A 27,794-nucleotide genomic window follows, 5' to 3' on the forward strand; every position below is an offset into this window, starting at 1 on the left:
CAAAATGAAAACATTTTTAATTTGAGGGAGCTGAGTGGGTTGGGCGAAGCACTTTGTACTGAAGGGCATGGCTAAGTACGACAATATTTATTCACTTGTCTCTCCGTTCCCTTTCTAGGGGCCCATCGTACTGGGCAAATAGCATTTAATCTCTCACCCCTGACAGTTATCGGGAAAGTTGGATATATCTCTCTTTGTTCCGTTCTCTCCCTTAAGAGAGAATTCAACAGGTATTTTGATTGGTGGGACCAGTGGACTGGCTGCTGAGCATTTCTTAGTCTAGGCAGTGTGTGATCTTGGACTGGAGGCTGAGTGCAAGAGTCCCCTCCCCTTAGTCACCCAACTCATGGGGGAGGGCTCTAAATCAAACTCTGCCCAGACTCCCCGGCACTGTCCTCCATCCAGTTATACCCCTTCAAGGGCGCATGCTTCTATTCTAGGAAAGGTGTTACCCTTTCTCCTTCATTGCTACCTGGGTTCAAAACATTGTAAATTTCCCCATTAAAATTATTATGCTTGCCCTGGCTGGTGTGGCTCAGTGGATTGAGTGCCAACCTGTGAACTGAAAGGTCACTGGTTCGATTCCCAGTCAGGGCACTTGCCTGGGTTGCGGGCAAGGGCCCCAGTTGGGGGCTTGAGAGAGGCAACCAATTGATGTATCTCTCACACATCAATGTTTCTCTCCCTCTCTTTCTCCCTCCCTTCCCCTCTCTCTAAAATAAATAAATAAATAAAATCTGTTTTAAAAAAAGAAAGAAAAAAAGAAAAAAGAAATTATTATGCTCTACGTATCCCTGGTAAGACGGAGACTTATTTTATCCCCCAAAATGAAGGGAAAGAAGACTTGCTTTTTCTGTAAAAAGATCAGCTTCAAAGGGTAGTAGAGATCAGACGCAATCATGGTTTTTGTTGCCTCAGGGCCTTGCACAGAGCCTCGCACCCAGCAGGCACTTAATAATTACAAATTAAAGAAATTCATTAATGAATCCTGCTGCTAATAGGCTTTACTAAATTTCCTTCCCTTGGACTGGGTGATAGCAGGGTTTCTCGGCTTCGCCACTTCTGACATTTTGGGCTGGATAATACTGTTTGTGGGGCAACCTGTGCATTGTAGGATGTTCAGCTGCATCTCTGGCCTCTGCCCACTAGATGCCAAACACCCCCTATCCAGTTGCAAAAAATCAAAAATACCTCCTAACATTGCCAGATGTCCCCTGGGGGCAAAATTGCCCTTAATTGAGAACCACTGATCTAGAGACTCCTCTTGGCTTTACCTATGTCAACAAAGATTTAAAAACAACAACACACAAAGCACAAAAAGATCCTCTATTTCTAAACTTCTTCCGCCAGGGAATTCCATTTCTTTTTTTCTTTTCCCCCCTTTCTACTCAAGGCACGCCTGAAAATTTAGAAGCTGCTATTTCCTCCACATTTGTGTCTCTGGGTGGCAGCCGCGAGGAGGCCAACAGAGAAGTCATTCTCTCTGGTCACTCCTCGCCTTATAAAGGAAGCCGATCCTTAGGAACGAACAACGGTAGTGAGTCGAGGAGGGAGAGCACCGGACTGGACGTTAGCCAACACGAAGTGCCTCTGAGTTACGAGCTCTCTGAACCTGACTCCGAGGTTGTCCGGCTGCACCAGCCCTGCAGGTGGGTGTTGAGATGAGTTCTCACACCCGAAGCCGCTCAGCTTTGTAGGAACGAGTCACTGCCCGTACCCTCTGCGGGCGTTCCCCAACTTCGCCTGCAGAGCGCCTCCCTCCTGGCCTGCAATCTTCACCTGGAAACCGTGGCAGAGCTTCAAAGGGTTGGGATGGAAATCTTGTTAAGAGGCAACAACACACATAATAACCACATAACAAGTACAGCCTGCTCGGATTTTGGCCTCACCTTCTACTTGCTGCGTTGGTGGGGTGAATGTAACTCGGTACAAAGACAGGGCCTGGGCGGGGCTGTGTTGAGGCTGATGGGTGCATTGTCTGTGCCTGAGAAATCGCACTGGTTTTTTTTTTAACACAGTGATATCCTGCAGAGTTCTGCAATGGATATGAGAGAATAAAACTTGAGACGAAGAGGTCCTAGGGAGCTGAAGCCCAGGCTGTGGATGTGGACAGGGAACAGCAGCTCTGAAATAAGAGAACACGGAGACCGCTGGGCAAGGTAATCAGCTTGTCCTAAGCCACCAGTGCCCTTCTGGGTCTCTGGTTAGGGCGGCATGAGGGCCATCAGGCAGAGGCCCCCCAGCAGAAAATTCCCAGCTCTGGTCACCTTATGGAGAGAGGCATTCTTGATTGTGTGGCTGGGAGGTTTTCAAGGAGAAATGGAAAAAGAAAAGAAAGTGCTTTCATCCCCTTCTTGGGTCTGGATGGTGGCGTGTGTGACAGCAGTTGGGTGGAAGGAAGTGACCTAGATAACCCTGGTCTGAATTCCTAAGCATCAGAAATCTCCAAACCGATTCAGTCCACTGGCACTGCCACTGCTCCACAGGAAATGTGTTCCTATTTATGATGCTGACACAGTCAACTCATAAAGATGGATTGGAAGAAAAAGCCAGTAAAGCTGTGTGCCTGAGAGTAAAAAGAAAAAAAAAGGAACTCTGATTCACAACTGTTAGCTTCATGGCCACCAGTTCATTTTCTTTGACGGTGCTCACTCTGAAATTGTGGCTGCTGGAAGGGAAAAACCAAGCCCCTGGTTTCCACTAATTCACTCAACAACCCTTTCATGAGCATCTGCTATGTGCCAGCGCTGTACAGCTGCTGAGGAATGGTGAGGAAGACCGCTCTTGTCCTCGTGGAGCTTCTGATACAACTGTGAGCTAACACGAGCTAGAGGGACCTAGAAACCACAGACCAGAACTCTGATGACAGTGGGTGGGGGTGTGGGATGCCCAGGAAAGCCCCCCTCCCCCCCGGAGAGGTCATGCTTGAGCTGACCTCTAAAGAGGAGTGGCTGGACATGACCCAGGGGAGTGGCACAGAGGTGGGGAGGGCCAGGGCCATGCTAAGGGACTGGGCTTCCTCCCGGCCAGTGAGGGGTTTTAAGCAGAAAATGACAAGGTCGACTGTATTTTAGAAGGAAACTCTTCGGGTGGGGAGGGGGGCTGTTAATTATTTACAGTGTGCTACAAAGACATTTATTTGGAAATAGTTTGCCTTCTGCATTGGTTGTTATTTTCAGCCCCTGGCTAGTAACACTCAACCAAAAGCAGCCTATGAAACACTTCTCCCCCTTTTGGTGGGTTCACACTGTCGTCTGGATTCTGGAAGTTGAAGGATGAAGGGATTAGGGTCATAAGAGAGTCCCACGGAGCATATTTTTCCTAAGATTTTATTGTAGGCTCTCCATTATGCCTCTGCCTTTGTGGTCTAACTGCAGGAGGAATTCCGCCTGTAACGCAGGTCGGCGATCCCCTGGGAAGCCGTTCTGACAAGTGTACTGTGCTGAGCGGTCTGGGGCCTCTTTCTTTCACATCCATTAAGTAACCCGAAGACTCCAAGGCAGGTGGGGTGCCTCTGGGTGTGAGAGCTGAATTCAGACTTCCATTCTTCTTCCCCAATGACCTTTTCCTTGAGCACAGGGTTTCCCAGTCTTGGCACTCTGAACCATCTGACATTGAGGGCCAAGTAGTTCTTTGCTGTGGGGGCTGCCCTGTGCATTATAGGATGTTTAGAAGTATCTCTGGCTTCTACACAGTAGTTGTCAAACAGCATCCAGAAAAGAATACTACGACCCAGAGAAATGAATGACTCTGAAGCCAGAAGACCAAGGGGAGTGTCTGAGTCAATGAAAACAAGCTTCCCAGTGGCGGTTCCTGGGAGCACGAAGCACAAGAGAAATGAGCCAGGCACCGCTGATCAGAAACAAGCTTGTTGATTTCCTTGTTAGTATTCCATATTTGTCCCAAGACTTTCTGTGGAATCAGGAGGGAGCTCCCTGAGGAATAGGCGGGACCACCCCAAGGCAATCAAAGAGGAAGAGCTGAAATTAGTTCAGAGCTTTCTGCCAACACTGCCTTTCTGGAAGGCCCGAGCTCCCAAAGAGGCCAGGTGTCTGGGAAGGACAGCTTCACCCAGTATACTGCAGAATGCTCTGCATGCCGCTGAAGCCCCATCCGTATTGGTGGACTTGATAGGAAACCACAGAAATGTCTCCTCCCTGCAGCGAGACAGAGGAGGCCAGGTTTCCCCTCTTCAGCAGGCCCACAGGTACACAGAGAGCACTTACTTCACAAGTGTGGCTGGCTGCAGAGTGTAGTTTAAACTGATGACATTAGAAAAGCTCAGCCTTTGATTAGAACCGAGAGCCGTTCACATCAACCGCTCCCGGTCTTTGAAGAGACGGCAGCTGCAGCGCACACGCCTGCAATTGAGCAGCTTGGCATTTGCTGAGCTCAGGTTAGACCTTTCTATCCAAATTAATCTGGAAATATGGAGGCAAAAAAAAAAAAAAAACAACAACAACCTGCGAACTCCATTGGCAGCCCAGTTTGTGCAACGGCGGAATTTATTTTTAACGGGTTTATTTATTGTGTCTGAAACCAGCCTTGATGAATCCGAGAGACGTTTGAAGGTCCATGTGTTACAGCTCAAGGACAAGTCTGGGGCCCTGAGTCCAAACGTACTGTGCTTGGCTGCATGTTGCTAAAAACTAAAATAGCCCTACATCTGTTATTTACAAGGGGGTCACCCAAGTTCCCTCAGTCCCCATCGATAAACCACTAATGGGATATAAATGATGACTTGTACCAACTGCGACACACAAAGCTCGGACTCAGGCAAACCGTGGTCGGGTAGAAGCCGTAGAGAAAGATATTCTCTTGAATTTATTCTCAGTCAAGACGAAAAAAGGACAAGTCCCCGTGAATGTGCATCCAGCTTTGAGAGAAAGGTTCTGGGCCAAGAGAAGGTGCCCAAGTTCTGATATTCATTCAGAGGGGACTGACTAAGCATTTTCTGTGTGTCAGACCCCAGAGATACAAATCAGAGACAGCCAGCCCCAGCTCCCACAGATGGGGAGGCAGGCTGGGCAGAGGCCTGGAAAAACAGGAAGCCACAGGTAATGAATGCTGCTTTTTAAGAGAAGCCAATACGTGGGATCGTGCAGTCTTGTGAATGTTTTGCTGCCCAGCATGATGGCAGAACTGGGGACACAGCAAGACTACGCTGAAATTGAGCGGCAGCCGGGGCCAATGATGGGCCCTGAGGAGTCGGGACTTGGTTTTGAGACCGTAACTAGAATCCAGCAAGACGTGAAACTAAAGTAAATCAGCACAAAGACAGACAGACGGGCCTCTCCCAGGTTTGGGTGGACTTAATAATGTTGGTTGAATGAATGAATCTCTTACACACGTCATCCCAGCTATTGCTCACCTCAGATTCTTTGTAGTAACGTTCTGGAATTTCATCGCAGGCAATATCAATAAAGCAAACTTCTCTCTCGAGGTCTTTGGCTTCGTTGTCAAAAATCTGAAAGGGCAGAGCAACATATCAAAGGTTAGTGACACCAAGTGACATCACATCCTCAAGGTGCCCGCGGGTAGAACACCACGCCGCAGCGCATCTCCACGTGGCTCAGTGCCCCCAGCTGGGGCTCCCGGCCTGCCTCTGGATGCGCAGGCAGCGTGAAAGGCTTCCGTTCATTGCCTGCGTTGTGTCACATCACAGGCAGCTGTAGCATCCATCACATCGCCGCGTGGTAGAAGGAAAAGAAGGTTGTTTTTAGAGGTTCACGAATGAAGAAATAAATCTCTCCCCAAAATGACGTCTGATGATTTCTGGCCATTAATCTGAACAGGGGGAGTGAAGAGGCTTAAAAAGGGTCCGGTTAGAGGTGAGACATAAAGCTTAGGTAAGGAATACAGCCGAGATGTAGAGAATTAAAAAATATGAGTTTTTCCTCATCAAAAATTTTCTATCTATTTAATTTCACAAAGAATGTATGCTCACTATAGAAACTACAGACAGACAGAAGAAAATAAAGATCGTCCACAATCCCATTACCCTGGCATACACAGAGTATTTTATTCTTGATCATTAACAGCACAGTTTTCTTGGTGCACACAAAGGGGTAAGAAGGTTTTGAAGAGATACTGAGATGACTTCCTGCCAGTGTACTCTGGGTTTCACGACCCACAGTGTCCATTACTTGCAAAGAAACATGCAAGACAGCCACACACACTCAGATATAAATTTTGGTGGAAAGATTACATTCCTCTAAGTTGTTCTGGACTAAAGGGATGATCTTCTCAGCCCATCAGAAGGATGGTTACCAGATTAAGTTTGCAAAACCACTTCATCCTTGCAGGAAGTTTTAACTAGAGCCCCACCTCGCTGCTGAGCTAATTCCAGCAGGGGAATCATCCGTTAACACTAATTAAATCTGACTCTTCAGAAGGGAATGAAATATTTTGGAAGAACAGGGTGGTTGATGCCTAAGAACATTGTCTTGACACAAATTTGGTGCCTATTAATAACATGATCTCCCGGGAGAACAACTGCAGGCCTCTTTGCATGTCACACTCTCCCTGTTTTGATTCTCAAGGTGAAACTATTAGTCCTTTCCAAATGCTTTCCAAATAATATTGGTGCTGGTAATTCTCCAAGTCTGCTGTTTGCTCTGTTGCTGATTTTCACCTCGGAGGCTTGGACTCTTCCACATTTGTCCACGGAGATTAATTCCGAGGTCTGACCTGAGGCAGCCACTGCCTTTTCCTTGAGGGTAGAGAAAGCCTGGTTGCTGGATCAGCTCTGATTCCTTCTGTTGGCACTTGCAGTCAAGCAGTTTGGGTCACTCCTACAGTGTTTGGGAGGGACAGGTGGACTGCTTTGAAATGAAAGAGAGAGATGGTGGGAAACAGGTTCGAGTCCGAGTGGAGAAAGTCATGAAATGAAGTACTGCGTTCCCAGGTTGTCTGTGTGTTTGCTCGCTCTCATTTAAGGGTGTGTCAAAAGAAGAAAGACTCGTGCCTCATTAAGGAAACAAAACATGGGACACCCCAGAGGGAAATGAGCTTCTGGAGAGGAAATTACAAAAGAAGATAGAGAGGTTTGACATTTATTGGTGGTAACATTTAAGCGACTTAAAGAAGGGGAACGAAACAGGGGTTAAGGGAGTTATTGACGGATTATGTGGCTTTTCCCACTTTAATTCAAACATTTTTGACCACCCGTTACACCAGTTACCACATTGTTGCCTCTCAGCTCCACGTTCACCCTTCGGTCTCTGCTCTGAGATAACGGACTGGACCCTGGAAGCACTTCTCCTTCAGGGTAGGTACACCATGAGGCCATGTGCTGGAGGGACCCTGCAGGAAGAAGGGGGCTTTTCTTCCTGGTGTGGATCTTATGCCTGCTGCAGAATCTGTCCATGGGGACATTCAGTGGTGCTCTCCCAGCTGTGTGTCTGGAGTGTCTTGCTGCTCGGTGACCTTGCAGCCCCGGCCTTCACCGTGCCCCCGGGAGGCAGCATTATGCGCTCCAGGCCCTGCTCCGACTCCACACACCTGCCATCGGTCTCATCTTCCCGGCCCCGGAGGGCTGTTCTCTGCTGCCCAGCAGCTGAGGGCCAGCGCTGGTCCGGGCAACCTGCTCACTCCTCCGCCACTCCGTGGGCTATGACCGTGGAGTCCCCCACAGAGTCTGAGCCCCAGCCACGGGGAGGGGCCCCTTCCACGTTTGTTCTTCATGGGGTATTCTTCCTTAGCAGAGACTCAGGGCAGTCTCCGGCCTTCACCACCGGGCTCCTCCCGTGACAGAAGGCTGCCCCTTGGCGCCCAACCAAGAAGATATCCATCAGTCAAAAGTGCTTCCTGCTTCTTTCCAGAAAGATGGAATTAGAATCTGGTTTTCCTGCCGCTACTTATCAAATGTATGTCCCCAAAGACTTGGAGCTTTTCTTCTCTTTGTTGAGTTGCTGAGGTTGCAGTAGATAACCTTTAGTTCAAACTCTGGCCTCCTTCATTCGTGTGACATTTAACCCTTTCATTAAAGTCGATGAAATACCAAGCACCTCTGCAGTGAACGTTTCAGGGCAAGGTTTCCCACCCCCTGAACAACGCCCAAAAAATCACTTTGAGGACATCAACAGCCTCTTCAGCCTTGAGATTACCCAGAGCCATAATTTCCAATAAATAATTAATCTCCCAGTGATTAGAGATTTTAGGAGATGCTCTTAGGTCCTCAGTAAGCACCTGCTGAATTAATGGGAGGCATTAGATTCTGCTTTCCAAAGACAAATTTATGGCAGGAATATTGCTTCCTAACTGATTTTAGTTTCCTTTCATGAGCGTTAGTTCTATTTCCTTGGTTATCAGCACCCTGACTTTCTATAATTCCCAAAACACAATGTCTAGTGGAAACCTCCTGGCCTTGGCTGACAAGCCCTATCCTGGGAACCAGATCTGAGTTTGAAAACTGTATCTCCTCTGTGTGACCTTGGGCAAGGGCCTGGACCTCCTCTGGGTCTCCACGTCCACATCTGCAAACTAAAAGGCTTAGTCTAGATGGACGGGACCAGGAAGCTGTGAAACATCTTGGAATTGTACCCAGAACCAGGGGAGGTACATTTTTCTGGAGAGATCGGTGGCTTTCATCTTATTATCAAAGAGATCGGTGGCCCCAGTGGGGGTGAACTCAAGAGCCCCAGATCACCACTCACATTCTTCCCAGTTGAAATGTCTGTGATGTGGAGTGAGTGACCTCTGGACCACGTCAGTGTCTCCCAGGGCTCGCTCTCTGGCTCAGTCCTTCTCTGCCCCTTCACCCCGCAGCCAGCCGACTTGGGTGGTGCACAGAGGAAGTGGGGGGTGGTCATGATGCTGAGTCATCGGAGGTCACAGATGGGGTGAAGCAGTCTAATCTTCATGCTCAGTTTAGGGCATGATCCGGAATTAGGCCAACACTGTTACAGTCAGGCCTCGCCAGGCCCCCAGGGAAAACAGCGAGAGTAAGTATTCATTTGGGCTTCCCGGTGGCAGTGACAGCAGCTGCCAGAACTCTGGTCCAACCACCATTTCTCTGAGTATGAGGCCTGCTGCGATAGCTTTAGGACAAGATTCGCCTTGCTGATACAGCAGCAAGCCAAACTCTGCCAAGATGGCACCTGACACAGGTGTTAGGCACCTTCAGGCCTTGGGCAGAATTCGTTTCCTTCTGAGATGGCAGCTGGGTTTGGCAGTTATTGTACAATAATTGCGGTACCTTCCCTATATCCCCGAGCGTTCCCACCTTTGGTTATTTCTCAGAGACATGCCCACCCATGGATCCTCTGCAGTGGATTTCAGAGCCCATCTAGTTGACTCTCGTACCCTTCCCCCCACTAGGCAATGAAGGCTCCATAAACAAACTCCTTTTAATATGAACCGAGCAATACTACAAGGAGAAGGCGCATCTCCCAAATGAATACTATCTTATAGATTCCAAAATATAAAGAGAATAATTTTCCCTTTTCTTGTAAAGCATCATGATCATTAAGTATCAAGCACCTTTAAAAATCTTCATATATTTTGACCTAGTGAGCTTAAGCTTTGAGAATTTATGTTTAGAGTCTTAAGTACAGGGAAAGCATTATGCAGAAAGCCTTTCACTGAAACACTATTGTAATGGCAAGAAAAAAATAGAGAGAAAACAAGCAAACAGCTTAAATATCCCAGTATGGGAGAATGGCCAAGGAAATGATGATAAATCCATCGGATGAACTATTATGTAGCCATTAATAACTCCATTCTTAAAAAAGGTTTTCCCAGAGGGTATACATGGGGTGGGTGGGATGGAGAAAGGGAGATGCCCCACATTTAACACAGGGAAATGCTGAGTCATGTGCTCGTAAATCAGGAGGGAAATGCATTGGTAGCTACGGACTGTGCTTTAACAACGCACTAGACTTCTTCCTTGGACAGGAGTGTCTAGATTTTTGTAATCTCTCTTGTTTTGCTTCTAGATGCTTCTAAATTTTGTACTGTCTTGTTACAGCCCATCGAGGGTTAGCCCTGTGTCTGGAGGCTCTTCAGAAATTCACGGTCCTGGGGCTCAAGGATTCTGCAGCCCTTTTCTCTCTAATAGTAACTTCTAGGGTTTAAGATCCAAGTTTAGATGGGAACTCTCTGTACTTTCTGCACAATTTTTCCGTAAACCTAAAACTGCTCTAAAAAAATAAAGGCTATTTTTTTTTTTTAAATGATGGGGGAAGAAAGAAAAGATCCAAGCTTAGGCGCTGTGCAGATTTTATCTTCCTGCCACCTGCCCAAGTTACCAAGGAGGCAAGGTAGGGGTGGTTGATCCGTGGGGATTTTGAGGAAAAGCTACCAGTCATCTTGTTTTATGCTTCAGATATGATTAAAGGTATGAAGAGTCCCAGCTAAGCCACTATTCCTCTCACTTGATTTCCCTGCACTTGGAAGATCTCAGGGGAAAGCAATTTACTAAGACATACCAACGAAGAATTCAGCAAGCAGCCACACTAGAAGAAGAATTATTGTTTTAACAATGCTTTTATGTTAGTGCTCTGGATTTGTAAAGTGGTCACTGGTTTGGGGGAGGGCGGTGGATGCTGGTCCCTGGTTAATGGCTTATTGATTATTATCTATCAGTAACCTACCTAGTGCGAAGGGCCTCAAAAGAATATATGGCCAGTAAAAACAAACAAACAAACAAACAACAACAACAAAAAACAGTTCAAGTTAATGATGAGGAAAACCATCATTTTATTATCCCAGCTCTACTGGTATTCTCACCAAGAACATTTTCACGCCTCCACAATTCAACCGTGACTGTTTCATAAATAGGTACATTCTACGATCCAACCCAAAAGCATGCAACATTGCCATTAAGATAGAGATAAAAAAAAAAAAAAGGTTGCAGGTTTGATTCCGGATCAGGGCACATAGAAGAATCAACCCATGAAGGCAAAAGTAAGCGAAACAACAAACTGATGTTTCTCTCCCCCTCCCCTTCCCTCCCTCTCTCTCTAAAATAAATCAATCAATAAAAACTAGAATAAATAAATAAAGTGTCTCAGGACTAGATTTTTAAAACAAGATTTTATTTATTTACTTTTAGAGAGAGGGGAAGGGAGGGAGGAAGAGAGAGAGAGAAACATTGGTCCGCAAGCCAGGCGTGAGCCCTGACTGGCAATAGAACCTACGACCTTTCAGTTTGCAGGCCTGCACTCAGTCCACTGAGTCACACCAGCCAGGGTGATAGTTTTAATTTGAAAGAGACAAGTATAAGGAAAAAAAAAAAATCAGCAACCACACATAAAGGTTATACTCAATCCTTTAATCCTCTGATTATGGGACAGACAAAATTTTAAAAATTAACTATCCAAAATCTAGTGCCAGCTGGTCATCACAAAAAATAAATGACAACTTAATCCCTTCAGTAAGATATGTTGATCCCTGTTTTTTATTTTAGACTCCTTGCCCCTAAAAACAGTAATTTTTTATTATTTTGGAGTATACAGTTTTATGAATTTTAACACATGTCTAGATCCTTGTACCCAGCAGTACCCTAAGATACAGAAGTGTCTTTACCCCTAGGAATGAATTTAGTCTCTCTTTCCACATTCCAACTCCTGACTTGTTGCCAGCTTTTGTTATGTAAATAAGACTTTTAACCCTTTGAGATTGACCCCTTTCACTACATATAATGCCTTTGAGATTTATCCCATTGATGTGCAAATCAGTTCATTCCTTTTTATTGCTAAGCAGTATTCCATTGTGTGGGTGTAGAACAATTTGTTTATCCATGCTCATTCCTGTTTGGGGCAATGGTGAACAGAGCTGCTGAAAGCATTTGTGGACAGATTTTTATGTGAACACACGGCTTCATTTCTTTAGGTTACACACCCAGGAGTGGGATTGCTGGGTTGCAGGTTGTATATTAATTCTTCTTTACAAGCAGATGGATGAATATTCCTGTAGTGGATGGAATAGCATCTTGCCCAAATTCATGTCCACCAGGAATTTCAGAATGCGACCATATTTGGAAATAGGGTCTTTGCAGATATAATCGGTTAAGGATTGCTATGGACTGAATATATTTTTTAAAGATTTTATTTATTTATTTTTAGAGAGAGGGGAAGGGAGGGAGAATGGGAGAGAAACATCATGTGTGAGAGATACATTGATTGATTGCCTCTCTCATGCCCCCTAGCGGGGACCTGGCCCACAACCCAGGCATGTGCCCTGATCAGGAATCGAACCGGTGACCTTCTGGTTTGTAGGCTGACACTCAATCTGCTGAGCCATACCAGCCAGGGGATGGACTGAATATTTGTGTTCCCCTGAATTCATATGTTGAAATCTATTGCCCCATGTGATGGTATTGGGAGGGGTCGGTCATTTGGGAGGTGCTTAGGTCATGAGGGTGGAGCCCTCATGAATGGGATTAGTGCTCTATATAAAAGACTCCATCAAGCTTCCTAGACCCCTCTATCAATGTGAGGGCATAGCAAGAAGCTGACAGTCTGTAACTTAGAACTCAACCACCAGGCTGGTACCCTGATCTTGGACTTTCAGCCTCCAGATTGTAAAAAACAAATTTCTGATGTTTATAAGCCTCCTAATCTGTGGTACTGTTATAGCGGCTTAAAAGGACCACGACAACGATTCTGAAATGAAGTCATCCTGGATTTAGGACGGCGCCTAAATCCCATTACCAGCGAGGGTCCTTATAAGAGGACATAGTGATATGCAAGGAAAAGATCATGTAAGAACGGGGAGCCACCAGAAGCTGAAAGAAATGAGGGAAGATGCTTCCCAAAAGCCTTTGCAGGGAGCGTGGCCCTGCTGACACCTTGATTTCAGACTTCTAGAACTGCAGAACTGCATGAGAATCAATTTCCTGTTGTTTCAAGACACCCAGTTTCTGGTGATGAACTCTACGCTCCTTAACCAAACCTTAGTCAGGTCCCTCCAGGCCCTCTTTTTGACTAGACCTTGCCCCTGGGCTCTGTCCTTGGATCCTTGGTCTAGTTTTAACAAGAATCCTCCTTCCATCCACGTGCCACACCCCCGCCCCCCTACACCTTGGCCGCACATGTCCTCTGGTTCTTGCTGGGCTCAGGAGTGAGCCCCGTCTCTACCCCCTCCAACAAAACCCCGTTGTTGTCCCCCTGAATGAAGTTGGCCTCACCATCTTTTAACAAGTGACATGGATAATTTTTCTCTTTCACGTGGGCCAGTGCTGGAGGTTTGTCCTCTCTCTCTCTCCACCTGCCTCAAAGGCTGCAGACGATTTAAAGAACAACAGCCAGAAACCTGATGCCAACCGAAGAAACAGAAGGACGGGAATAACACAGGGCACCACTCACCAGTGAAGTTCAAAATAAAAAGTGGCTGCTAAATAAATGCACCTGGCGGAGGAGGGCAACTAAGAGATGAAAGGAAAGGACGCCTGGGAAAGGCGCGGGATGATCTCGGGGGCCACATAGCGAAGTGGATATGAATTCACAGCACAATCCCTTCGAGGGGGAGGACATTCTTTCTAGCCCAGAATTTGTGTCTAGAAAGAGCCCCAGCAAATCAGTGGAGGGCTGAGAACTATTTTGCGCCGTGTTCCCACGCAGGGAACAAGGGTGAACCCGGGCTCATTTGGGTGAGATGAAAGGTAAGGAAGAAGGTGCAAGGGACAGCAATCAAAGTGACAGGATGACCGATGGGAAACAGATTCTGACTGGAGAAACAATGCCCTATAAGGTGCCCTAGGTCACGGCCCCTATTTACAAAAAGGACAGGGAAGTCCATGAAAGCAATGCAGAAGGGTCACAAAAGCTACCACTCAACTCATTTACTAAAAAGGCTTTTAGGGCACAAATAAACTTCCAAGTTACAGTTCCCCAGGCAGCTGCAACAAGGTTCTTTTTCATGAGCCCTGGCTGGTTTAGCTCAGTGGATTGAGCGTCGGCCTGCAAGCTAAGTGTCGCTGGTTCGATCCTCCAGTCAGGGCACATCAGAGAAGGAAAACTCTGACTCCAAAAAACCTCCGCTGCCTTGCGGCATACCTCTTCAGGGGAAAGGCTAAGGGAGTAAACCCCGACAGAAAATCCGGAGCCGGAGTCCCTAAGGCGGTTTGACGTTGTAGTCATCACCGGCAACTCCTGCGGCGCACCTGAAGCCAAGCTGTATCGACTCCGTCTTTCCCTTGGACCCTTCAGCTGCGAAGAGAGGGGGGGTCTGCTGCATGGGCAACAGCAGACCCTCCATATCACCCTGCCCAGGCTCTGTAGCTTCAGCGTCATCGCAAGATGTCGATTCAACACGGGAGGAGACAGATACGATGTCACTCCCGAGTCGGACTGCACAGCCATTCTCGGCGGTGCAGATAGACTCTTAAGAAGCTACACCATTGTCTCTCGAGACGGACGGCTGCCGCCGCCGCCGACGTTCTAATTTTGGGACAGAGCAGCCTCCATCTGAATCCTTCCTCTGGGCCGCAGCCCCCACTGGATACACAGACTGTGTCATGAGACCTGGTCACACTTCACACGGGCACGTGTGGGTCCTGGAACCTGGGACGCTCTACGGTTTCCCTGCAGTCGGATCAATATGCTCCCTAAATAAGTCTCAGAAGCTGAGCTTAAAATAGTTTCAATTTCTCCCAGTTGCCTCTTATTTTAATTCGCAGGGAGGTCTCTGGAAACTAGAACTGCTGGTTTTCTCAAGCTGACAAAGCAATATATAACCTGGAAGCGTCCGCAGGCTCACTTGGGGACAGCCTCCAATAGCCTCCGTGTCGGGGGTTTGCCAGCGCGAAGTCGCTCCGATCCCCGTCCTCTCCTCAAACCTTGTTTGAGTCTAAACAATGACTCCTTTGCACAGAGAGGCAGAGGTCCTGACACAGAAAAATGACTGGTGCTTGCTCTTCCCTGAGAAGCCGCTAACTCAGTCTGGAGGGGAGAGAATAAAGTACCGAGAGAGATGGCCTGCTGAGGCCCGCGCTGTGGGGAGGCCACGCTGGGAAGTCAAGGGCCAGGAGAGTAACGGGAAGGCCGCCGGCAGCCTTGCTCTCTGGAGGCCAGTGTTTCCGCCTCTTGTTCACCAAACAGGCGTCCGCAGGAATGTCAGGGCCGGCGTCACCTTCCAGCTCATTCAGACATGTGTCTCTGGGCTCTGGGCAAAGCAATGGGACGTGCCCTCGCCCCAGACTCCTTAAGGCTCATGGGAGATACTGCACTGAATCATGAGAGAAACAAAATAAAGGAACGGATTGTTGCATTTTCCTGGTAGGTTGCATGTTGTTTGGTTTTCTCTTCTGCATGGACTGGTTTTGAAAACCTCCCAAGGCAAAGTCGGGGACTAGGCGAGGCCTCCTGGCTGAGCGCCACGGACCTGCCCCAGGCCGCTGACAGAAGGTTCCAGAAGGGGCTCTCCAGGCTCAGGTAAGATAGGTGCGCACCAGCTGATGGAGGGGTCGGCTTCCTGAGCTCTTCCCAAGGTGGAGGCATAATTAGGTCCCTGAAAGGGCCTGTCCTTGTTCCCCCCGGTGAGGAGGAGCTGCAACGTCTTTCCTCCTGGGACGGGCCAGCTCTCAACTACACAACTGTGGCCCAGCTTTGGGCTGTCCTTCATGTCATTCTAATGTAACAACCTTTTCTCCTTTTCCCTTATCATAACACGCCATCGCCATGGAAAACATAGACAACTGGAGAGAGAGAAAACGTAGCAGGTGAGCGGAGATGAGGCTGGACGCCAGTCACCAGGCCTGGGGTCGAGCCCTGGTTGTGCTGCCTGGCTGGGTGACCAGGGGATGCTACCGAGGGCAGCTGGCCCTCGCTTTTCTCATCTGTCAAGTCTGAGCAGTGTCCTCCCTCACTGGGTAGTAGTGAGTCCTCAATGACATAAAGCAGACAAAGCCCACTTTATTTTGACCTGGCCTCGGTAAGTGCCCGACGATGTTAGGTGTTACTCTTACTGAAAGGGGGTGCAGGTAGGGGGAGTCAGCACAAGGCCAGCACTTGTTTTTAAGGTCTGAATCACATTTCATTATATGGCTGTAACATAAATGAACCAATCTTCCCACTGTTAATTTTAAGACCTTATTATTTTTTCTGTCTTTTTTTTTTTATCACGTGGTTTATAATACTACAGTGAACATCTGTAATGAAATGTTAATGTTTGATTGTTAATGACCTAATAGATTGCCTGTATACCCCAGACACTTTTCCTGATTTTCAGGCCTTTGGATAACTACTGATTATGGGACAGCAATCTCTGGTTTTGCTCAAAATTGACATATTCAAAACCACATTCATCATCTCCACCCCAACCCCTTTGGTTTTAAGGTTTGAGTTGGCTCCTCCTCTTGTGGACCTTTAATCATCCCAGGTGGAAACTTGCGGGTCATCCTAAGCTCTTATTTCTTTCTCATTCTTCTATCTGGTCAGACACAAGGTCCTATTAATTCCGCTGCCTCCACACCTCACCAGTCCATCTCCCTGATAGACCTTCTATTCTCTATCTCAGCTGGACGACTGCAGGACCGCTAACTTCCTATTCTCTCAAGACTTTGGTTCCCACACTCCATCCATCCATTCATCCATCCATCCATATACCCAACCATGAAGTTTTCTTCCCAATATGCTAAAAGAGTACAGCCCAGGAGTCAAAATAGCTGGTTCTACTCTTGGCTCTATGACTTACGAGTTATGGGGCCCAAGAAACTCTTCCAATCCTCCACTTTATCACCTGGCAGTGAGTATTCTTCATATCTTGCCCCACCAGCACCAGGTAATGGGTGTGAAGATGCTATGAAAATTCCAACATGCTACACAAATACATGAAATTAGTACATTTGCCTCCACCTTACCCCTCACACTGCCTAGGATGTCCTCCTTCCTCTTTTCCTTGCTCCGAGTATGCCCTACTCACTGCCCTGAGGATCAAGCTTTCTAACACCTCCCTATTTCAACCTTCCACACCCTGGCTCTTGCTCTTCCTTTTGCATTGAAGGCTCTTCCCCACCCACCCCATGTTTCTGGGTCGCACCAACTCATCTTTTAAGATCATGCCCTCTGCCACGCCTTTCTTGATTGATTACCTTTAAGTAAAGCAACAATATACATATTGAATTTGAATTCATTTCGGGGAATAACATTTAGTTAATTCTTGAGCTCCCAGAGATCCCAACGCCTAGGTCCTTGATGGAATTGCCAGGGGAACACGACCTCTAATAAGTGGTTTGTCTCAGCTGCTGCTAAATTAGAGGGTCACAAATCAGTACCACTCAAGGAAAGGCTGAACCTTTCAGCTTCAGGCTTTTGAAATCTCCCCAACTAAAGCCCAATCTAGCAAGTGGCAACAGACCCATTGTGACTTTTGCTTTAAAATACATTTATCTATCAGGCTGATGGAAGATGAAACTGACAGGTGACAGCAGAAGTCTTTCATTTCATTGAATTCGGCACATCTGGACTAGCAGCATCTCAAGAACCCTAGTAAAAAGGTGGTCACTGCCCAGGTCCCATTAAATACCCCAGCACTATAAACATATGTGACCCCAGAGGCAGCAGGCAGTGTGCTATACAACTGACGTATCTCATTGATTGGTACAGCCTTCAAACCATATTTTAACATTTGAGTTATTGGGCTAAATACCATCAACTTCCAGTTTTAACATTAGCATTGTTGGGCCAGCAGATGACATTTTGGTAGCTAATAAGCAGTAGCAGATGTCAAAGTTTAGAAAAAATCTGGGTGAGAAAAATAGAATAGAGAAAAATCCCATCCACTAAATTTCCTTCTTTCTGCAAATTAGGACACGTAATTGTAAAATTTAATCTTAGGGGCTGAATCCCTTGGATCAAAGGACAGTTTGAGGGTCATGCCTCAGTACCAAGGACGAAGAGCCTGAGGGGCAACGTAAGATCCTTGCACCGAACACGCCCTTCCAGCATGTTCTAAATAGCACTTCCTTGCACTTTACCATGCCCACAAATCACCTGGGGAACTTGCTAAGATGCAGGCCCTGGGTCAGTGAGTCTGAAGTAGGTCCTGAGAGTCTAATAACGTCCCAGGCGATGCTGATGCTCAAGAGTCTATAAACACCGGATATTTTGGGGAACAGAAACTTAAGGTGGTGAATACAAAATAAAGAAACTGCAAAACAGAATTCCATCCTGGCGATGGAAGCCACTGTGGAATCATCAGATTTGGGGTTTAAATGGATCCCGCACACAGCTCTGGGGGAGATGGCTGTACTGAGAGGTTGCTCTAGAAAAGCAATGAGGACCCCAACCAGGGCCACTGCAGTTGAAATGGAGAAGAGAGGATGGATGTGAAATGCCATCCAAACGGAATTCCCAAGCTCAGCAGCTTGGGTACAAAAGATAAATGGAGGCAGGGAACTCGGCCTCCAGCTTCTGCTCTGAATGATCCTGTCAGGGCTTCACGAGCAGTTTGCAGAAGTTAGAGGCCGGCTTGGAAGTCCGCTGTTGCCCCTGCCTCAGATCCTTCCTTTTGTTACTCAGGGTGACTTTTCAGAGCAGGCAGCCACCTTCCTTCTCCGGGGCTAGAAAAACCTGTCAGCCCGAGCCTCGGCCGACCCCTCACTCTGGGCCCCCAACACCAGCTGGGCGAAGAACACAGCTTGGAAAACCGAAAGTGATCAAAATCGTCCCAAAAGCCAGAAAACAGAACAGAGGGAAGCCACACAGTGTGGGAAAGGACAAAAGTCCACAAAGACCCACTATGTCTCACAGCATTCGGGCCAGAGGTGTGAAGTCTGAATCTAATCATGAGAACGCACGTGGGAAGACCCAGGAAGTGGGGGGGTACCCACTACATGCAGCCTGTGCTTCCCCAAGCGTCGGTGTCACGAAAGACAAAGCTGAGCAACCTCTCGGGATTAAAGGAGCCCAAAGAAAGAGAGAATTACATGCAATGTGTGTGCCTGCACTGGAACATGAGTCATGAAGACTTTTTATTGTTGCTCACTATAAAAGCCACTTTTGGGACACCTGGCAAAACATAAATATGACTATATCAGATCATAGTATCGCATCAACGTTAAACTTCCAGAACTTAGTCACTGTGCTACGGTTATGTAAGGTAAAGTCCTTGTTCTTAGGTGTGTTCCCTCAAGTATTTACGGGTGAAGAGGGTCATGATGTCTGCAAGTTACTCTCAAAGGGTTCTGGGAAAAAATGTTAATGTTTATGGGGAGGGAGAGAGAGAGAGAGACAGAGAGAGAGACAGAGAGAGAGGGGCAAAGCAGATGTAGAAAAAAGGTTAATAACTGGTGATCTAGAATATTGTATTACTTTTGCAATTTCTCTGTAGATTAAAATAATTTTTTTAATAGAAAGTTTAAGTCACAAGAAATTGTTTGCTGGTTTGGAGCAAGCAGCTAAAATGCCAGAAGCAAGTCCTGAGCGGGAAAACTGGGCGGGTGCAGCATCCAGCCTCGAGAGTTACTTGTAACAAAGAATCCCCTGCTCCCCCGCAGCGGTCAGGCTCTGGGCAGTGAGTTCCACGTGCCCCGAGATGGAGGGCGGGCAGCCCCAAAGTTCTATTGGAAGATGCTACCTCGGTTCTGCAGCATCCTGCAACTCCTAGAACTGGCTCCCTCTCCCAGAATCGAAAGGGAGCAGCTTGATAGACAGTTGCTGCCTTGTAAGAGGTCTTCTTGGGCCCCATAATGATGCTCCACTGATCCAGGGAGCGGGTGGCCACCAGCTTCCAACTGATAGGGGAACTCAGGAGTTAAAAGATTTCGCTTCAGTCATAGTTGATAGGCTTAAGTGACTAATGCAAAAAAAAAAGAGCAGTTATTCCAGGAACTGGAATGCATGACCATGTGACTCCAGGAGGTGGACACACAATTCCACCCTGTGCTCCAGAGGGTCTGCAAGCCGTGGAGATGGTATCTGAGACATTGTGTTCTAGGGAGGGAACTTCAGTGACCAGTGACACAGATAAAGAATTGTTTATCAGCACATACAGAAGTACTAGGAAAATTGTCGCTGGGCGGCAACTCTTACCTAATTAACCTTTTTTTCCCCCCCAAACCCCTTACCTACCCTTTCTTCGTATAAAAAGGTCGACTTGAGATGAGATGTTAAAATTTTTTTTTTTTAATTTTTAAAAGATTTTACTTATTTTCAGAGAGAGAAGAAGGGAGGGAGAAAGAGAGGAAGAGAAACATCTTTCGGCTGCCTCTCGCACACTCCCAGTTGCTGGCCTGGCCCACAACCCAGGAGTGTGCCCTGACTCGGTATCGAACCAGTGACCTTTTCGTTAGCAGGCCGGCACTCGGTGCACTGAGCCACACCAGCCACAGCTTAAGATGGTTTTTGAGAGTACATAACCAGCTATCTTCTCAGATCAGCGGCCTCTAAATAATGTGCTCATAAAGATTCAACCCTTATCTCCTTATTGGTTCTGGAAGTGACAGGCAGTGTGAATATCGACTTCTACATTTTTACAACCACTGCACATTTCTCCCTCCAAGTTCCATGGGGCAAGGAGGTAGCACCCCCAAATTTTACTCTAATGGTGTTTCCCTGAACTCCAAGTGGGAAAATGGGCCTTGCTGATCATCATTTTCCCTCCGCTGGAGGTCATGTACCCATTCTGCACATGGGCCAACCAAGGACAGCAGACTGGAGCCGATGGCAAGGTTTTCTGCAGAGACCATTTTAAGGTGAAGCAACCGCCAGGTTTTCAGACAGACAAGGGTTTGTTTTTGTGCTTCTCTGGGCATTCCAGAACAATCTGATGGAGGGTTACTTAACAAGAATTCTTTTGCACCTTTCCCCCTTTTTCTGTGTCTTTCTTTTTCTCTCTCTTTTTATTATTATTTAATGAAAAGGAAAAAAAAAAAAACCTCTCCTGGCCCAGAGTCTGAAATCTCTTCCTTGTGATGCTAATCTCTTCTCCCTGGCTCCCGGCCATCGCTGTTGGCTCTGCGCCTGTTTAATATCGTGGTTGCTGATAGCAGGTTGTGTCAGCGTTTCCATTATGAAGCTCAGCTTTAAAAATGTGCCTGAGATGGGCGTACAGTCTTCCAGGCAACGGGTCCTCACTGCAAGCCCGGTCACGCAGGCGTGGCTGAGGCGCCTCCAGCCCGCATTTACCCAGCCGACACGGGCCTTCGTGGCCCATGAGGGGGCCCCTTTAGACCTTTGAGGAAAAGCCAGTCTTCTCTACCAGGCTTCTTTCTATAAACATCTCTCTGAAGGAGTTTGAATTTGAGTTAGGGTAAAAAAGGATCACTTTTCTTAATAATTTTTTTAAAAAAGGAGGGAGATAAAGAAGAGAAGGGACAGAGCAGGTATTTGAGGAAAGAGTGTTTCCCCTCAATGCTTGATAAAGAAAATGTTTTTTTGCCTCTTTTCTGTCCTCATTTCCCTTAACCCCAGTCTTCTGTAAGACTTATGTAAGTCTTGTTTACATACTGAAGTCTTCTTAACCAAACTACTGAATAATTCCCCCATTTGTCACCTACTGTCCATTGTTTCATTAACTCAGATACAGTTTAGGGCAGAGAGCTTCCATCGCTGACACTTCCCACAGGTCCACTCCGGCCATCGGATCTGCTTCTTGGCAGCTGAGGTGAAGTGTGGAAAAAGCAAAGGACACACAGTTATAAGACTGGGCCCTCCGTTTCGTCAGTTATTAATTGTGTGGCCTTGGGCAATGTACTTAAACATCTCTCAGCAGCAGAACATAATAATGCTCACCTTAAGATGTTGTGAATATTAACTGAGATAAATATGGCACAATGCTGTCTTAACTATGAGTGTTAGGTATTCTGCTTTGGTGCTGGGCCCTACCGAGAGCTCCCTGAGTGTCTACTGAAGTCACCCGATGTCCTGATAACTGCAGGGGGCATTTTTCTGTCTGGCACTGGTAGAGTTTTCCCACCTACTCTGAAGAGCTGTCTTCCTGCCCATTTCTTACTATTTTATTGTCCACTCTGAAAGACTCCCAGGCACAACCCACAATGAATACAAGGACTTCACTGTATTGCCTTTACTTGCCGCTAACATAATTCTGATGGGCGACAGAAATTAGGCGCCACTAATGCAATTTCTTCTAACTAAAATCTTCATTAAGAAAAGACGATGCCCTTGCCACGTAGCTCAGTTGGTTAGAGCACCATTCTGATACGTCAAGGTTATGGGTTCAATCCCTGGTCAGGGCACAAACAAGAATCAACCAATGCATGTATAAATAAGTGGAACAACAAATCAATATTTCTCTATCAATAAATAAAATATTTTTTAAAAAGAAAGAAAAAGAAAAGAGCAGAAAGCTTTCAGGATAAATACTCAAAACAGGGGAGTCACACTAAACCCTCTGAGGACTCCCTGGCATGAGGGGCAAGGTTTGCCCATAGGCCGCACAGCAGCTGCCAGTGGGCAGGCGGCATGTTTCCAGGGTCTTGCACAGAGTGTGGAAAATCCATAAACAGTTTGGGACAAAGACTTTTGCGGAGCTGCCTCTCTCTCACATAGTGAGATATGCTGAGAATTTTGGCTGTGGATATTTTCAGATGTCCTTTGGTACTTGACCTTGGCCAAGGAAGGCACATGTGGACCAAAAGGTAGGAAAATAAATAAATTGTTCAGACATTGGGCTCTAGGAATAGAGTTCTCAGTTGAGCTTTGCTCCTGTTAAGGTTTATCTTTAGCCTCATTTTATTTTTACCCTGTTTCCTTTGCCTTTGGGTCTCTGGGGCCAGTCCCGCTTTTCTATCATGGGCGTTCCATCCATATCCTCTTTCTCTCCGAGTCGGATCACTTTCATCCCTTTGGCATGTGCCACCAGCATCCTGCTTACCATCCTCACCTCCTAAGCCCAGGGTATCTGACTTGAGCCAGACTCAAGATGACCCAGCTTTGTCCTTCCATCCGTATTTGAAAATGTATACAAACTGAAGACATGTTTGAAAAGCTATTCCTCATTTCAAGATTATCTGCTGCCCTACAAAACTTGGAAGGAGAAATTTAAAAAAAACCAACAACCTGACATTGCTTCTGTAACTTGGGAAGGACTACTTCCCTTTGTTCACTATGAAAATTTCAACCTTCAGCCAGGCTTTAAAAACTCAGGTCCTGAATTCCATATGCAATTCTATAATTCAATTTTTAGAACCAAATATAGGATATTAATTACAGGAGAGCTTATGTGCCGAGGCCAAACTAACCTGGAATCAAGTCCCAGGTCTGATGCTTGCTAGCGCTGACCTTGTGCACACCACTCGCGCCCATTAAACCTCAGTTCTCAGCGGTAAAACAGGAAGAGTAATACTTGTGAGGACTTGGTAAGATGATGGCTATGCTCTGTAAATATTCCTGCCAATCAATATCCACCTTGTTATCATCATTCTCACTCGCCGATACCCACATCACTATAATCACCATTACTTCCCCACTCATGAAGAAGTTGCTTTCTAGCTGGGGCCTGCTGGTCTACCTGCTATGCTCTTTGCCTTCCTTTGGCTGAGGGACATAAAGAGAGCCTGCTTGCTCCACCTGTACTTTGCAAAAGGGCCATTAGATGGGGCCCTGCAGTCATTCCCCAAGTCGGCACCGCAGTAAACAACACAGCCCTCATGGTTTGGCACATGCATGCACATGCAGTTGGATCACTAGCGTGAAGTAGAGGACATGTACTACTCCTTCAGAATATAAAGCTCAGCACCGAAGAAGCAGCACAGTCAGAATCATTACTCAATTCAGTTCTAGAAAATAATTATAAAGACTCCTTGGGAGAAAATTCCTTGAGGTCAATGGTCATTTGTGGAACGATTGGCACTTTTGGGTCTCTCCTCGTTCTAGGATCATGCTTTCTAGATACAAGGCTCCATTGCTGATGAGTGTTATTTACAGACCGCCAATCTGGCCTCTAAATTGCCTGAACAAGGTCGAAGAGGCTCACACTCAAAGTTCTACCTTACCCCAACTCATGTCCACATCTGTGTGACCTCCATTTCTACATGGACAACCCACTCAATGCCACAGGCCTGAATCCTTTTCTGCGTCTCTTCCAGTGACCCTCACCTCTACTCTACTTTCCACCCACTTCCTCCCAAGCCCTGCTCTGGTCTTGAATCTACTGGAATTATTCCAGCTCTTAAATCAGAAACCACTAGTTACTTTTTCTCCAAACTCAGCCTCAGTTCTCTCACTCCCAGGACGTCTTCCCCTTGACCTTGCTGAGCTTCCCAATCCCCAAGGGCTGCCACTTGCTCAATTTTTCCATCCCTGCTGAAGCCACCCTGAAAATAAATCCCGAATCAATTCAACCATTTCTCCTGCTCTTGTGTGCAGGCTGCAAAGCACAGCTGGGAAAATGATGCCATTACTCAGGCTGGTGGCACAAAGTCATTCAAAGTTTCCCAAATCACCAGACTGCCAAACCTTTCAAGGATCCTTTTACTTTTCTGGAAGTGGTCCCCTCATCCCTTTCCTGTACAAGTTGTCGTTGACCGTCATCCTCCTCCTTGAGCCCCTTTTCCAGTCTCCTTCCTAGTCAGTGACTTTCTGCTCCTTTTTCTCCTCCCTCAGACACGCCTTCCCTGCCCAGCCCTCTGCTCTTCCCTCCTATCTGGAGGTTCAGGAAGACTATTCAGCTTCTGACTTCCGGGAGCTGGCAGCCCAGAGTTAATTTACAAGAGTAAATTTATCAGTGACTAGGTTCACGATATATATACATATATTTTTAATCCCATGTCTTTCCCTGGGCTCACTTTTTAAATATACCCTTTCATTAACTTCCCGTGTCTATTGTTGCTAATTAGAAGTCCCCAGTCAGGGTTATTCTTGTCCCTTTGCATGAGGTTTGTCTTTCCTCTGAAGTAGTTTTTAGGAGCTTTAAAACATTCTTTAATACTCTGCAGTTTTGTTACAAGGAGACGGAGTATGAATCTGTGTCTACTTCCTTAGTATGAGAGGGATAAGAGGCTGGCAAGCCTACTGGCAGTGAAACCCCACCACGGAGCTGTGAAAACCTGGGCAAGTTACACGCATTATCTCCTCTACGGGATATTCACATGTGAAATGCTCTGATTTCAAGGCTATTAGAAGACTAATGAGCTAATACATGGAAAGCACATAGAACAGAGGAATGCAAATGCTAATGAGTGTTAGGCATGAGTATTATTCAAAGTATACGTTTGATCTGGGTTTTCATGTCTCTCTTCAGTTTTAGAAAGCTCTCTGTTTTTATCATTCCAAATTGCTTTTCTGGTGTTCCTCTGTTGCTTTTTTCCCGCTGCAATGAGATAACCACATGGTAACACTCAACTTGCCATTACTAATAGTTAATACATTTAGCTGTTTATTTTTTTAAAGTTTTTTCTATTTCTTGCTGTGAAATGGGTTGTATTTCTCAAAACTATCTTCTGATTCACTGCTTCTCTCTTTGGCTGGGTCTACAGCTTGTTTTATCTCTGGAGCCTGTCATTTCTGGGCCTCGGCTCCCACAGTTCTAATTGCTCCTTTTTCAAGTCCTCGGTTCTTGCATCTTTTTCGTTAGTTTTGGTTTCTTAATTTCTCATTCTTTAAAAATGGACACTATTTCCTTATTTTCCCCATTGAGCAGCACAAACATACTATTTTCATTAGACCCATCTCTAACATTATTTCCTTCTGCATTCAGTTCGTGTTCTGATTATTCATCATACTGCCTTGGCTGTCTTTCTTAATAATTGGTTTGTGGGATTTTTTGTTTTTGTTTTTGAGTGGGAAGCTTTTTCCTTTCCTCTTTTTCCATCTTCACTCTCTTCCAATCCTGGCACCAGTCTCTAGGTTTTATAGTTGCCTTCCAAGAGCAAAACCAGTACTTTAAGCTATGGCTGAGGCGGCGGTCATGGGAGATTCTCCCAGCCCCCTTCGCAGGGGCGGAGTCCCCTCCCAGCCTCTTACTTCAAACAGTGGGCCTGGTTTGGTCCCCTATTTTGCACGGAGCCCTTTTACTCCCATATCAACACTTGCTACCGCTCGTCCCCAGACTCGGTGCCCAGCCACCGTGGGCACCCCCGTCCTCCCGAGTTTCTGTGCTGTTTCTGATCCATGAATCTAGCTATATCATTTTGTTTTCCTCGTTTTGTATTTTATCTGGCCTTGCTATGTGTTTGGAACAGAGGAGCTGTATCAGAACATGAACTTTTTTTCCTACCAAGTCTTCCAAAGGCTTCTCCCCTCAACCCCGAGCCCCTCTCTGGTTCCACTCCTTCCCTTCCTTTCAGAGACAAGCACTCCGGAACGCCTTTTTCGTACACTGCCAGCTGGGCTCTGCCCCCACGTCTCACTCGTTTTCACGTAGGTCACCGATGACTGTCTTAGTGCGCAATTCCCCAGGACCTTTTAAATTTTATGTTCCTGAGCTCACTGCTATTATCATTGGTGACATTTTCGTCCCTGGCATTTCTCTATCCTGGGCCTTTGTGACTCCCCAGCATTCTGATTCTCCTCCCACCTCTCAGGGAGCACCTCCTCATCCATCTTTATAGATGCTCTTCCATCTCCTTCCCCTTAAATGGTGCTATTCCCACAGGTCCCATCCTTATGCTTCTCTCTTTATCCTTCACATACCCTTTAGGCAATATCTTCCATTCTTATGGCTTCAAAGTACTCTTGCTTTATGACTTCCAAATCTGTATCTCTAGGTCTCAGCTTGGATTTATATATTCAATTTTGTACTGGTTATTTTCACTAAACTTCCCATGAGCACTTCAAACTCAACCTGACCAAAACTGAACTCATCAACTGTTCCTAAACCACTCAAAAAAAAAAAAAAAAAAAAAAAAAAAAATCTTGTCTTCACAGCACTATCACCTATCCATGACAAAAACATGAATGATCTCAGACCCCTGAGTCGGTCATCCCATTCCATTCCCAAATCTAATTAGGCATCAATGTACCTCCCTCTTTCTAATTAATCTTCTCCTCTCTATTTCTAGTTCGGGCTGCATTTTGTCTCATCTGATCTACTGCAAGTCTCCTGTTTCCTCAACTAGTCTCTCCCAGCATCACAATCCTGACTTTCTTTCCAGCCTCATCCTCTAGCCTCTGTTCACTACAATACCTACCACTTTATGCTGCAATGGTTGGACTTGCCTGCCCAGGCTGCCAACTCCTCACAGCAAATAGAAGCTCAACAAATGTTTCTTGTACAATGGATTAATGCACTATGGAGATCATCCTTTCCTTTCAATGCAAAACAAAAGACATCTCAGGTTCTCACTGCAAAGTTAAGACAAAGGGATTGAGGAAGATAATTGGTATTTACTAAACATCTATTACCTGTAGAACAGGTGGCTTATATCAATTGTATGGTTCGAAACATTATCATTTTAAATATGGATTCAAGGGGATAAGGAAAACTTAGGGGAAGAATCTTTAAAACATAAGAATTTACAACATCTCTAAGGAATAAAGGACACTGAAGGGAACAGTCTTTAAATCAGAAGACTTCACATTCTTGTCCATTTAGAATAATGGTGGGGAACGACACAAGTAAAAGCAGGTCGGTGGAAAACAGCTCTGACTCCGCCATCTTTCAAGGCAGGTGCCGACTGCCCTATGGACGCTGGGGGACTCATCAAGTACATCAGCCCAACGTTGCAGCGGGAGAAGCCTATTCAAGCCCCAGAATGTGTGGCCCAATAAAACCACTTCTTGACTTTGTTCCATGTTACAGGTAGGCACCGGTTATCTGTAAGGGCACTGGCTTGGAACAAGATACAGCACACAGAGCTGGAAACATCCTTTATGTCAGACACGCCTGTTTGTCCAAGTGTGTGATGATAACTTTTACCCACTGTACCTTCTGTTCCTCTGTACTCCACG

At 46.3% G+C, this 27,794-nt stretch overlaps 1 protein-coding gene across 1 annotated transcript in view; it reads right to left on the reverse strand.

Annotated features, from left to right (window-relative positions):
- The window catches only part of PITPNC1 (phosphatidylinositol transfer protein cytoplasmic 1), a 206,330-nt gene that overhangs the window by 29,489 nt on the left and 149,047 nt on the right, over window positions 1–27,794 (reverse strand). Inside the window, exon 6 of the mRNA XM_090291100.1 lies at window positions 5,372–5,467. Coding sequence (XP_090147226.1) covers window positions 5,372–5,467 — 96 coding nt within the window. The remainder of the gene's footprint in view (window positions 1–5,371; window positions 5,468–27,794) is intronic.

Source organism: Furipterus horrens, unplaced genomic scaffold (genome assembly GCF_987537825.1).
Source record: "Furipterus horrens unplaced genomic scaffold, mFurHor1.1.pri manual_scaffold_11, whole genome shotgun sequence".
Classification (NCBI taxonomy): domain Eukaryota; kingdom Metazoa; phylum Chordata; class Mammalia; order Chiroptera; family Furipteridae; genus Furipterus; species Furipterus horrens.